Here is a 13,646-nt window from a genome sequence, read left to right as displayed (position 1 = left end):
GTGTATTTGCACAATAGAGAATGAATGAGAAGTCGAGTAGAGAAAGTAAGCCCCTCCCTGCAGTCTCCTAGGACACAGGTCTCGGAAGACTGCAAGACCATTCACAATGGGCAGCCCGGCTCGCATAGCGGGCACCCGGCTGTGAAACCGCAAGCTGTTACAGCCAGATGCCCACAGTTGAGATGCCGGCGCTGAGGACAGCAGCGGGGGAAAGAATCGGGAGAGCACATTTATGGATCCCGGGACAAGTGAGTTTCTGTTTATTTAAAGTTTATTTAAAGTCAGCAGCTACAGTTTTTCTAGCTGCTGACTTCTAACAAACACATAATTGACCGGAGCTCCTCTTTAAGGAGCAGCCATCTGTAGTTCATGGAGTGCTTACAAGTCTATTAAGATCTCCTTTTCTATAGGTACAGGATTTATGGCAGGGTGACTTACCAACTACTGTCTTGCATCTCTTGGAGACACAAATAACAAGGTATTCAGGGGTAGTTTTAATTGCCACCCCCATCAAAAGAGCATAATGAAAGCACCTACTCTCAACTTCATTCTAGAGGTGCACCGAATGAAAATTTGGTGCCGAAAACTGGACATTCTGGATGCCCTTAGCCGAAACCAAAAAAGACTTAATATACAAAAAGATTTAATATCAGGAATTTACATGAATACGAATTTGTTAGGGATGCACCAAAATTTTGCCCGAAAATTGTGTTTTTCGTCATATTAGCAAAAGAAAAAAAATGCAGATAATTGCGAATGCGCAGTAGCTGTGCCACCGGCTGCTGCCCATTGTGGGGCGTCATCCTGGTGGCTCAAGGCCCTATCCTCCCCTCCCTTCACCTCTCCCTGTGCCAGAGAGCTGAATTGCCCAGGCCACTACAGTAACAATGTCCTGCCTCTTGTCATAGATGACACACTGATCCAACAGCGGGACACTGAATCAGTGTGATGTGATCACAGGAGGCAGAACATTGTTACTTCGGCCCGGGCAATTCAAATCCAGCTCCCTGACACAGCAGGAGATCGCCGCTCTGATCCAGACACTGACGAGGCTGTATCTTCTGGGCACTGGCAGGCTGCATCTCACATGCACTGGCAGGGCTGCTGATACAAGAGACGGTTAGAGACCGAGGACCTGATACAAGAGACCGAGGACCTGATACAAGAGACTGTTAGAGACTAAGGACCTGATACAAGAGACGGTTAGAGACTGAGGACCTGATACAAGAGACGGTTAGAAACCGAGGACCTGATACAAGAGACGGTTAGAAACCGAGGACATGATACAAGAGATGGTTAAAGACTGCATTTTTCTTAACCACTTGCTTACTGGGCACTTAAACCCCCCTCAGTCCCAGACCAATTTTCAGCTTTCAGCGCTGATGCACTTTGAATGACAATTGCGCGGGCATACAACACTGTACCCAAATGAAATTTTTATCATTTTTTTCCCCACAAATAGAGCTTTCTTTTGGTGGTATTTAGTTACAGCTCGGAGTTTTATTTTTTGCTAAACAAACAAAAAAAGATGCAAAAAAAAAAAAAAAATCATGTTTTAATAGTTTGTTATAAAATTTTGCAAACGGGTCATTTTTCTCCTTCATTGAAGTGCGCTGATTAGGCGGCACTGATAGGCTGCATTGGTGGGCACTGATGGGCTGCATTGGTGGGCACTGATAGGCTGCACTGGTGGGCACTGATAGGCATAGTTAAGGCGGCACTAATAGGCACAGATAAGGCGGCACCGATGGGCACAGATAAGGCGGCACTGATGGGCAAAGATGGGCACAGATAAGATGGCACGGATGGGTGGCACAGATAAGTGGCACGGATGGGTGGCACGGATGGGCACTGATAGGTACCACAGATAGATGGGACTGATGGGCACTGATAGGTGGCACTGATAGGTGGCTCTGATAGGTGGCACTCCTGGGCACTGATTGGCGGCACTGCTGGGCACTGATGGGCGGCACTGATGGGCGGCACTGGGGTGCAGCACCTTTGAGGCAGATTGGGTGGCACTGTGGGTGGCACTGTGGGGTGGCACTGTGGGGTGGCACTGTGGGCATTATGGGCACAGACGGGGGGCACTTACTTTTACTTTGTTAAACTTCAGGATGGCACTGCGGGAGGCAGGTGGGCACTGGCAGGTGGCATGTGGTGACTTTCATTGCTGGCCGTGATCGGGACTGATGTCCCGATCACGGTCGCCGGTGATCGGCTTTATTTTTTTTCTCCTCGCGCTGTCAGCGCGAGGAGGAATAATAGCCGATTACCGGCTCCGTTCTATCACATGATCAGCTGTCATTGGCTGACAGCTGATCACGTGATAAGGGGTCGGGATCGACCCCTTACACGGATCGGTGATCAGGCGAGTCTCACGGACTCGCCGATCACAGGGGGCGCGCCGGCCGCTCGTAACCGGGACGACGTCAATAGACGTCGTCCCGGAAATCTAGGTCCGCGCTAATGCCGTCATTCGGCAATAGCGCGGTACCCAAGTGGTTAAGCTTTTCTTGCACTAAAAGGTGCCAATAATGGGCAATAAATTAATATTAAATTTAAATTGATATTAATTAAAAAGTCGAATACAATTATCTTTAAAAATGTAAATATAGGTTTAAAAAAAAAAAAAAAAATTTTTGGGTTTTGCAGCAAAGTGCCTTTTCAGTTTTGGTAACAAAATTTCCATTCAGTGCACCCCTAGAATTTGTTGTGGCCAAAATAAAACATCACTTAAAAAACACTGCACCAAAAAACGCACCTACCCATTGAAAAATGGAGCAAGAACGCATCAATAATGCGCTCGTGTTAAGTTTTTGATGTGGTTTTTGAGTCACATGACCTATGAAAACACACACCATAAACACAGTAAAATCAGGTGCCATTATTGGCAAAATGACAAAAACATCTTTCGCCCGGTATGTTTTGGAAGCCAAAATTAGAGGCATCTCTACTTCATTCCCCAAACATTTGCACATAAATCATGTGAAAAAGAAAGCATGACACCTTAATTTTTTAAAGGCTTCAGCAGTATGGTAGAACTAAGAATTATGTCAATAAATTATCACCACATAAGTCTGTTTAGGCCTCATGCACAATGAGCACTTGCTCAGCTCCCCTAAATACCTCTTCTCCTGGCAGGAGAAAAGCTTCTTAAAAAAATGCAGTAAGCGCTATGTTTTGCTCACATGTTGCCCATACAAGTTGGTGCGTGTTTATTATTGAAGTATTCTATTGGCCAGCATATTATATTTATTCTGGCCATTAGAATTCAAAAACACGCCTAAACATGTCTAACATGTCCATGCCCAAACGCCTCTCTCCAGAACGTGCTGGTGATTTTTTTTTATTTCAGCATGTAAACGCCTCTGTGTGCATGGACACGTGTTTACGGGCTGAAAAAATTACTAAATACCTGAACAAGTGTTTTTTTTTCTGCCCAGTGTGAGTGAGGCCTTAGCAATAACAAGACAGAGTATGATTCAGGTTTCCTGAACCAATGCAATGCAAAAATGTATTATTTTTACTTGGAGGTAACCTTTAATTATTATTATTTTTTATATATATTACCAAGATGACCAGGCACCCAGGCAATTAGATACATAGGTGCCATTAATACACTGTGATATTACCGCTTCTCTCTTCTTCTTGTTCCAAAGGTACCAGCACACCATCATCTTCATCCCGGTATCCATAATACTCAGCATCAATATCTTTCATCAGCTCAGCGCGGGTTTTCCGAGGCGGGGGAGCAGCTACAAAAATAAACATGCTGATCATTTCAGGAAAAATCATACTTCAACAAATGAGACAAATACATATATGGGGCTTTTTGAAGATGTCCCTTATTCATATTATTTAGAACAGCGTTAACAACACAAAATGGCAAACAGTAGTATATGACCAACTCTACTATCACAGTTTAGCCAGCACGGTGGTGAAAATAGATAAAATGTTACTGCCTTGGAATTAGTATGTAGCCCAGGAGTCCAAAAATGGCACGGTATCGGCAAGTAGTTGACTGAAAGTATCGGTACTCATACTCGTCAGTGTTAAAATAAATAAAAAATAAAAAAAACACACACAACACACTAATCGGTGGATCCCTACTTTTAACCATAAACAAAAAAAATTACATTACAATAACTGAATTCCATACTGGTTAAAGCGGCCTAAAAAAAAAAAAATACCACTGTGTTATAGGCTAGCGATAAATGAATAAATAGAGCCCTGCCTAATCTAGGAAAAAAAAACAAAAACAAAAAAAAAAAAAAAACATATCGCAATCTGGTGTTCTACATTAAAAGCTCAGGGGGCTGTTCTACTGCATTTATTAAAGAGTAATTGTGGGTGGGGGGTGTCAGTAATCCCTGCTACAAACTCTTCTGTAGTAACATGAATGAGCCCTTTAAATTCAGAAACCCTTCATGTAATCAACAGTCAGATCTACTTTATGCTGCAGTTGATATTTCCTGCACATAATAATGGCTCAAGCACACACATAACACCTTAAGCAGGTTAAAGCAGGGGTTGACAAATTTGCTTGGAATCTAGGAGCCAGCTAAAAAAAGTTAGGAGCCAGGTCCGTGACGGCGATCTGGACCTGTCCCTGGCCTGACATGGAGACGAGTGAGGGGAAGATAGCGCCTCCAGCCCCCCCCCACCTGTCTCCAAGTCATTGCCCATAGCTCTTAGAGGGACATTTTATTTGTTTTATTTTTTTCAAATGACGATTTTTTTTTAAATTGCATTTTAGTGTAAATATGAGATGTGAGGTCTCTCTGACCCCATATCTCATATATAAGAGGACCTGTCATGCTTTTTTCTATTACAAGGGATTTTTACATTCCTTGTAATAGGAATAAAAGTGACACACATTTTTTTTTTAAAAAGAACAGTGAAAAAAAATAAAAATAAAAGTTAAAATAAGAAAAAATTTTTTTTTTTAAATGCGCCCTGTCCCGCCAAGCTTGCGTGCAGAAGCGAACGCATATATGAAAGCGGTGTTCAAACCACATGTGAGGTATCGCTGCGATCGGTAGAGTAAGAGCAATAATTCTAGCCCTAGACCTCCTCTGTAACTCAAAACGTGCAACCTGTACAATTTTTTAAACGTCGCCTATGGAGATTTTAAAGGGTAAAAGTTTGTCGCCATTCCATGAGCGGGCGCAATTTTGAAGCATGACATGTTGGGTATCAATTTACTCGGCGTAACATTATCATTCACAATATAAAAAAAAATTGGGCTAACTTTACTGTCTTATTTTTTTTATTAAATAAATTATTTATTCTCCAAAAAAAAAGCGCGCTTGTAAGTACGCTTGTAAGTACGCTGTGCAAATATGGTGTGACAGACATTATTGCAACGACCACCATTTTACTCTCTAGGGTGTTAGAATAAAAAAGAAAAAAAAAGTGTGTGTGTGTGTGTAATGTTTAGGTGTTCTAAGTAAATGGAATGAGATCCATTGGCATTAATGGTTGTAATTCCAACGGCCACCACAAGATGGCGCCAGATTCCAGAAGGAATAGGATCACAGAAGGGAATAGCATCACAGAAGGCCTCAAAGCCGGGGGCTCAATTACCGGCCGCCGGCGGCGCGGCCCAACGCAATCACGCTGGGGGGGTCCACGGAGACAGGATACCCCCAGCTGTGCTGCCCCAGGCGCCAGTCGCTAATTCTAGTCGCCAATGCGACCTGGCGCCCGGGTTTTGTCGAGCCCTGGGTTAAAGCATAACTGCACTTTTACAGATGTACAGAACACCTCCAAAAATGTAATTTCCTGCTTGTGCGATTGTGCAGACTTCTGGGAAAATTAGTGAGCCAAAGATACAAGTCAGTTTTTAGGCATTCTCTGCAACAAAAGCTTCATTCCTGGTAAAATACTCATCTAATGGGATACCAACAATGCATTTTCTCATTAAAACAGTGCATGAGCTAATAATGAACACATTCCCATTCAGCTTCACACTGCAGACCATGGATAGCCATTTCTTCATAGCAGAAGCAGCGAGGACTCTGCAATAAAGTTTGTTTAAAGCCTAGTTAGTTAACCAATATTATCCCCTATATTTCAAAACAGGTTATTTTTAAAGTGTTATATTGTTTATTTTTCCCCCAATCCAGATTTATGACAAGTTTCCTAAAATAAAATACACACACAGTAGTCTTTGCTACAATGTAAAGTAGTGAGTGTACAGCTTCTATAACGGTGTACATTTGCTGTCCCCTCAAACTAACACACAGCCATTAATGTCTAAACTGCTGGCAAGAAAAGTGAGTACACCCCTAAGTAAAAATGTCCAAATTGGGCCCAATTAGCCATTTTCCATCCCAGATGTTGTGTAACTCATTAGTGTAACAATGTATAAGGTAAGGTATAAGGTATATAAGGTGTGAATGGTGAGCAGGTGTGCTAAATTTAGTCATCGCTCTCACTCTCTCATACTGGTCACTGGACGTTCAACATGGCACCTCATGGCAAAGAACTCTCTGAGGATCTGAAAAAAAGAATTGTTGCTCTACATGAAGATGGCCTAGGCTTTAAGAAGATTGCCAAGACCCTAAAACTGAGCTGCAGCATGGCCGACCAAAGAAGTTCAGTGCATGCGCTCAGCGTCAAATCCAGGAGGTTGTCTTTGGGAAATAGAGGTACGAGTGCTGCCAGCATTGTTGCAGAGGTTGAAGGGGTGGGGGGGTCAGCCTATCAGTGCTCAGACCATACGCCGCACACTGCATCAAATTTGTCTGCATGGATGTTGTCTCAGATGGAAGAAAGCCCACAAACAATTTTCTTAAGACAAGCAGACTAAAGAAATGGATTACTGGAACTATATCCTGTGGTCTGATGAGGCCAAGATGACCTTATTTGGTTCAGATGGTGCCAAGCGTGTGTGGCAGCAACCAGGTGAGGTGTACAAAGACAAGTGTGTCTTGCCTACAGTCAAACATGGTGGTGGGAGTGTCATGGTCTGGGGCTCCCGGCACTGGGGAGCTACAGTTCATTGAGGGAACCATGAATGCCAACATGTACTGTGACATACTGATGCAGAGCATGATCCCCTCCCTTCAGAGACTGGGCCGCAGGGCAGTATTCCAACATGATAATGACCCCAAACACACTTCCAAGACAACCACTGCCTTGCTAAAGAAGCTGAGGGTAAAGGTGATGGACTGGCCAAGCATGTCTCCAGATCTAAACCATATTGAGCATCTGTGGTGCATCCTCAAACGGAAGGTGGAGGAGCACAAAGTCTCTAACATCCACCAGCTCCGCGATGTCCTCATGGATGAGTGGAAGAGGACTTCAATGTCAACCTGCGACGCTCTGGTGAACTCCATTCCCAAGATGGTTAAGGCAGTGCTGGAAAATAATGGTGGCCACAGTAAATATTGACACTTTGGACATTTTCACTTAGGGGTGTACTCACATTAATGGCTGTGTGTTGAGTTATTTTGAGGGGACAGCAAATTTACACCGTTATAGAAGCTGTACACTCACTAATTTACATTGTAGCAAATGTAATTTCTTCAGTGTTGTCACATGAAAAGATATAATAAAATATTTACAAAAATGCGAGGGGTGTACTCACTTGTGAGAAACTGTATATACTCTAGATTTTGCTCTATTAATTGGATGCCTATGTGACTATAATGTTAATAGATTAGGAAGGCATTGAAGTTAAAGTGGAGGTCCACCCTAAAGTGGAGCTTCCGCTCATTGGAACCCTCCCCCCCTTCGGCGCCACAATTGGCACCTTTCAGGGGGGAGGGGGGGTGCAGGTACCTGTACAGTACAGGTATCTGCACCCACTTCCGGCGTAGATTCTGCAGAAGCTACTCCCCTTTCCGCAGAATCTACGCCCCTTTCTGAACGTCCCCCGCTGCCTGCTGGGAAACACACGGATCCCAGAGACAGCGGGGACCATCCTTATTGCGCAGAGCGACTTGCGCATGCGCAGTAGGGAACCGGGAAATGAAGCCGCAAGGCTCCACTTCCTGATTCCTGTATTCAAGATGGCGGCGGCAGCACACGAGAGACGACCGAGAGATCGGCTTCGGGTGCCGACATCGCGAGCGCGCTGGGCGGGTAAGTGTCATTATTTTAAAAGTCAGCAGCTGCAGTATTTGTAGTTGCTGGCTTAAAAAAAAAACAAAAAAAAAAAAACGGCGGACTCCCGCTTAAGAAAAATACTAGTAGATTGGTATGACAGTGATTGTTAGGTGGTAAAATTGTAATAGGTAAGGGTTTCTCCCAGACCTAATGTAGTATTACTGCAACAAAATAGAAATAACTAAATTAAATTAGAGTGGTAAACAAATGATTTCTCTAATACATTTAGGTAAAGAAATTGCTAAAAATCAATGAAGGTATAGTAAGTGATCAAGCACCAGATTTATATACAGACTTTGCAAAGACTCATCCAACTGAACACCATAATTAACATGTGACCATATTTAGGATTAAAGCGGTTCTGCACACATAATAATAAATTTTCCCATTCTGTTGCCTCTAGACCGTACATTTGATGCCACGTTTTTTTTATTTTTTATTAATCTACCTTTTGTAATTTGTAGTATTTGATTTTCCTCCCCTGCGGCGATGGGCGGTCTCTTGCGGGGGATCAGCATCACTTCCTGCTGAACCCCGCACTGTCTCCTGGGATCTCGTCCAAGTAATCCCAGGAGACATTGCGGCTAATGCAGCCGAAATCTCGCGAGATTTCGGCTATTACAGCTGAAATCACGCGAGATTTCGGCTGCATTAGCCGAAATCACGCGAGATTTTGGCTGCATTAGCCGAAATCACGCGAGATTTTGGCTGCATTAGCCGAAATCACGCGAGATTTTGGCTGCATTAGCCGAAATCACGCGAGATTTTGGCTGCATTAGCCGAAATCACGCGAGATTTCGGCTGCATTAGCCGCAATGTCTCCTGGGATTACTTGGACGAGATCCCAGGAGACAGTGCGGGGTTCAGCAGGAAGCGATGCTGATCCCCGCAAGAGACCGCCCATCGCCGCAGGGGAGGAAAATCAAATACTACAAATTACAAAAGGTAGATTAATAAAAAATAAAAAAAACGTGGCATCAAATGTACGGTCTAGAGGCAACAGAATGGGAAAATTTATTATTATGTGTGCAGAACCGCTTTAAATTATAATGAAGGCGATCTCTTTATGTGGATGAAGTAAACCATATACTACTGGGGTCAGGCCACACTGAATGTATATAGCATCTCCAGTTACCATAATTTCCTTAACCACTAACAATAATTTCACTGACCATGTGTTAAATAAATCTAGCTATTCATCAGAAATACAAGTTCAAGCTTGACATTTAACGAGTGATTTTTTTTTTTAATACATTTATCATGTTTTAAGTAAATGTAAAAACTCTAAATGCTAGTGTTAAAGGCCAGCTCCAAGCAGGAAAAAAAAAAAATAAGTTAAACATTCAGTTCGCTAAAAAGCCTCCGAACCCCCCATGCAGACTATCTTCATATTAGGCAAATCTTCTGCAGGGAAGTACAGCTTTTGCTGTGCTTCCAGCCCACTGGGATTTAAGCACTGCAGGTCCTCCTCCTCCAGGCCATTCACAAAAGACACAGCTCCAGACTTTTGTTTTGTGAATGTCTGGGAGGAGAGGGAGGCTTAAATGTAACTGCAAATCTGAGGCCTGCAGCACTTAGAACCTAAAGATCCGGAAATACCACGGAACACTGGCACATAAAAACAAGATTTGTCTAAGGTAGTAAGATGTTTGCAAGATGGGTTGGGGTGGCCATTTTAGGTAAAACATAATGTAAAATTGCTTTAAAAAGGATACTTTTTTTTTTTTTTTTTTTCGGAAAAGGCACATTTCTTGCAAAAAAAAAACTCCCAAAAAGTGCATTGATTATTTTTCTAAGGAGCCTGTAAAGCAGATGATCACAGGTGCAATCTCAGGCTCATGCAGACTGTCAGTGTAAGCTGTCTGCCTATAACTCATATGGGCAGGAAGTTACTGAATGACAGGAAGCATCAATAAACTATATAGAGCGCTCCCCAGCGTACTGGTAGTTCATTGAGAACTAACAAACCCTCAGCTGCAAAGGGTGTTGGTACTTGTAGTTCATTTATTTCGAAAACTCTGTGAATGAATGGCGCAGTCGTATGGACAGAGGCACGCATGGCCACGTTCTTTTCAAATTGTGACAGCGGGAGTATTTTTTTTTCACTACTGCTGCATCTCAAGCTACTGATCTCCTGCAGCCACCTCTTGTGCATGTATTCTTGTGTTGGCCTTATTGCATTTCTTAAGGTCTATTTCTTGATGGTGACAACAGCAGACTATTCCTGCATAATGCATGCTGAAACAGTCCTCTGTGGTCTTAATCAGAAGGCCTGACCACAACACAGGAGCATCACTGGGAGACTGGGACATATCAATGTCACCCAACAGGAAGTGCCTGAATAAGGAAATTAAAAGCAATATTATCAGGTTTTAGAATAATGAAAGCTGCACTTTAAAATATTACTGTTGAATATTCATTAACATGGTAAAGCTTGTGTGAGATTTTAGTGACTGGATCTACTTTGAAAAGATGTACGAAATCAGCTTCATTACAAAAAAAAAAAAAAAAAATACACTTTACATTTTCAGTGGGAAAAATGGGAAATGGTCCATTTCTTCTTTTGGCTTTTTACTGATGTTCAGGTTTGCTTGAATTTATAAAAATGACACTCCAGACAAACATAATTTATGTTTTTGACTAAGCCCAGATTCACACCGGTATGCTGCGGTTTAGGTTTATGCATGTTTTCCATTCGGTTTTGGGTGCACTCAAATTGACTTCTATTAGACGGTGTGTTTTCATGAAAGCACATCAAAGCCCTGCATGCATGCTGCATCTTTGATGCGCTTTCAGAAAATGCATGGTCATGGGGAAAGCACCTAAAGCTGAGTGTAAAACACGGATACAATCAGCTGCAACCAAACCACAAAGGAGCGGCGTGAACCTGGACTAAGAGATGGTCAGGTTTAGGAGGTCTGCATCTCTATTCAGCAGATAAACCATAGTTTCCCTCCAAATCTGGCATTGCCTGAGAGCGCTGATCAGGAGTCGGGCAGCTGCTGGTTTTCCAGTATGCACATCTGACAGAAGCCAGACAGACGGACATACACACGGGCAGAATGTAGGCCAGTATTTTTTATATTGGCAAAAGTCTCCTGACATTCTGCCCATGTGTACGAGGCTTAAATCTAATGCTAAATCCTTTGCATTTGATGTGAACAGAGAAAAATATGTTTAAAGTATAAAAAAAAAAAAAACACTTGCTTTTTATTTTTTTTTATTATAGCCCCAAAAAAAGAAAATCCATCCTTGCAGCAGTGCCCAACCCATGCCCCCACCCTCAAAACTACAAAGGTTAAATGGTCATTCATGGTTAAGCTAGGGGAACAGGATTAAGGCGAAAACGCACTTTACTCCTCACTAGACTTCCTACACCTGCTCCAGCCTCCTAGACATACAATACATGGTTTATGTCCATGCATTGTGCAAAACACTTAAGCTCCACCTATAGACTGGAGCTTTGGGCAGTAGAAGAGAGCACTGGAGGCTGTTGGAATGAAAAATCAGTCGAGTTATGAAGCCTGTTCTACAATCCCCTAGACAAAACAAGCAATTAACCATTGCAGTGAAGCAGGAGTACTACTGCAAGGCTGGATTTTTTTAAATTTACATTTTTTGAGATTTAAAGCACAGCACTATTGAGGTAATTTAATTGTTTATAACAGCACCATTAGGATTTATCTGCTTTCCGCATGTGAAAAATAGTCATCAAAACAGTGAAGAAACCCACACATCAGAAAATACTTACGTTCTTTTTCAAACAGCTCACGGACGCCTGGCAAATCTTTGGCTGCTCCAAAATACTTGTAACCACGGTTTCCTGGGACCTCTTTCCCTTCATGGTCCAGCATTTTGGGACCTATACGCTGAAATCATATAGAGGGGACAGTTTACGAATTTTCTAGCACAGGAGTAAAGACCACTCAAATGTAATGAAAATGTATATGTTAAGCCAATTAAACATAAGATACAAGATAATTTACACATAAATAAAATCGACAAGATTGTTATTGACACTGAATCTAAATTACTGCCCCAGCAGTATATGTATGAGAGGAATTGAGCTCAGTTACAGCTAACAGAAAAAAAAAAAAAAAAAGGAAGGCAGAGGGGACTGGATAAGTATGCATGTAAAAAATAAGAAATCCCCTTTAAAGAACCCATCAACCCGCAGAAGAACTTCATGCCATACCCACAAAAGACATTTATAAATGCTGTAGAATACTCCACGTACAAAACAAGACATTACTTACTCCATAATCTGGACCCCCTAGTTCTTTAATGCGGATCTCCCAATGCCCCTTTTCTCGGATTAACTTATTTATTTCATCATTTAAATCTCGGATCCTAAACTCTCCAAGGCCAGCTGAAACCAAAGACAAATTTAACAGTGAGACAACAAGACCAATCAGACCAAAAAGACAGCAATATTAAATACAGTAAATCTGAACTGAGGTATAAAATTCTATTACTTTTGCAAAAAGAACAAGGATTAGAACCCTAAGCCCAGCCATAGGTGGTTCAGCAGGAACCGGCCGAGATTCGAACCATGTATGGGCAGGCTGAATGTGCCAAGTTGATCGACTAACTTGGGTACAACTAGCCTGACTGATTTTACTTACTGATCACTAGCGGCTGGTATAGTCGCCAGCAATAATCACCATCTTTTCCTGGCGGGGACGGCTTCCCCCGGTCCAGAGGATAAAATGGCTCGGCAGGAGGGATTCCCCTATCAACACCGACTGTGTTGATGGGGGAAGCAAGCAAATTCCTTTCAGAAATTCGCTCAATGTATGAGCTGCTTAAGAGTCGACACTGGCAAAACACGTTCCCCACTGTTAGAATACAAAGACTCAGTGGGGGAAGATTCCCCCATACACCTTGAATGTGTGGATGGGGGAAATCAATTAATGTTCTTTCCTTCAACCCGCTGGTTGAACTAGAAATATATGTCTCATGTATGGCCAGCCTGTGGCTGCAGGAAATAAATTTGCACTGTCTATGGCTGGCCTAAGTTATTGCTGGTGTGAGAGATAACCCTTTGATCACTGAGCTGTTTTATTCACTAATCACCTTATATTGCAAAAAGACTGGATGTTAATCTGCATTTAAGATGAGATAATTAAGAAGCAACTCTTAAAAAAAAAAAAAAAGTTACAAGAAGGGAGGGGGACAAGCACCACTTAAGTGTTCCTAAATAATAGCATGTGACCAAACACTACTCACCTTCTTGACATCCCAGTGCAGGCCCACAAATCCCATTACCATCCATTTCTGCCAGTCTCTTCTGGGATAGATGATGGCCTGCCTCATTTTACCCAGTTTTTTTGTGAACCCAGGCCATCAAGGAGGTGTGCCCTCATACAGTCTGAGGTCAGAGCACCTCTGGACTAAGTGGTGTTCATGTCACTACATAGAGGGCTACAAAATCAAGGAGGAAGGAACAGCCACCATTAAGAAAAGAGGAGCAAGGTACCGTGACATTACTGGACCAGCCTAAAGACTGCAGGGAAAAAGTTAGGTAT

General features: G+C 42.6%; 1 protein-coding gene across 1 annotated transcript in view; it reads right to left on the bottom strand.

Annotated features, from left to right (window-relative positions):
- Positions 1–13,646, bottom strand: part of ISY1 (ISY1 spliceosome associated protein) — a 38,107-nt gene that overhangs the window by 8,844 nt on the left and 15,617 nt on the right. The window contains exons 6-8 of the mRNA XM_077452147.1: positions 12,375–12,487; positions 11,870–11,987; positions 3,636–3,758 (exon numbers count right to left, since the gene is read on the bottom strand). Coding sequence (XP_077308273.1) covers positions 3,636–3,758; positions 11,870–11,987; positions 12,375–12,487 — 354 coding nt within the window. The remainder of the gene's footprint in view (positions 1–3,635; positions 3,759–11,869; positions 11,988–12,374; positions 12,488–13,646) is intronic.

Source organism: Lithobates pipiens, unplaced genomic scaffold, assembly GCF_037356315.1.
Source record: "Lithobates pipiens isolate NorthernLeopardFrog02 unplaced genomic scaffold, aLitPip1_a1.2 Scaffold_23, whole genome shotgun sequence".
In the NCBI taxonomy this organism is placed as follows: domain Eukaryota; kingdom Metazoa; phylum Chordata; class Amphibia; order Anura; family Ranidae; genus Lithobates; species Lithobates pipiens.
This window is presented reverse-complemented; position numbering and strand designations above follow the sequence as displayed.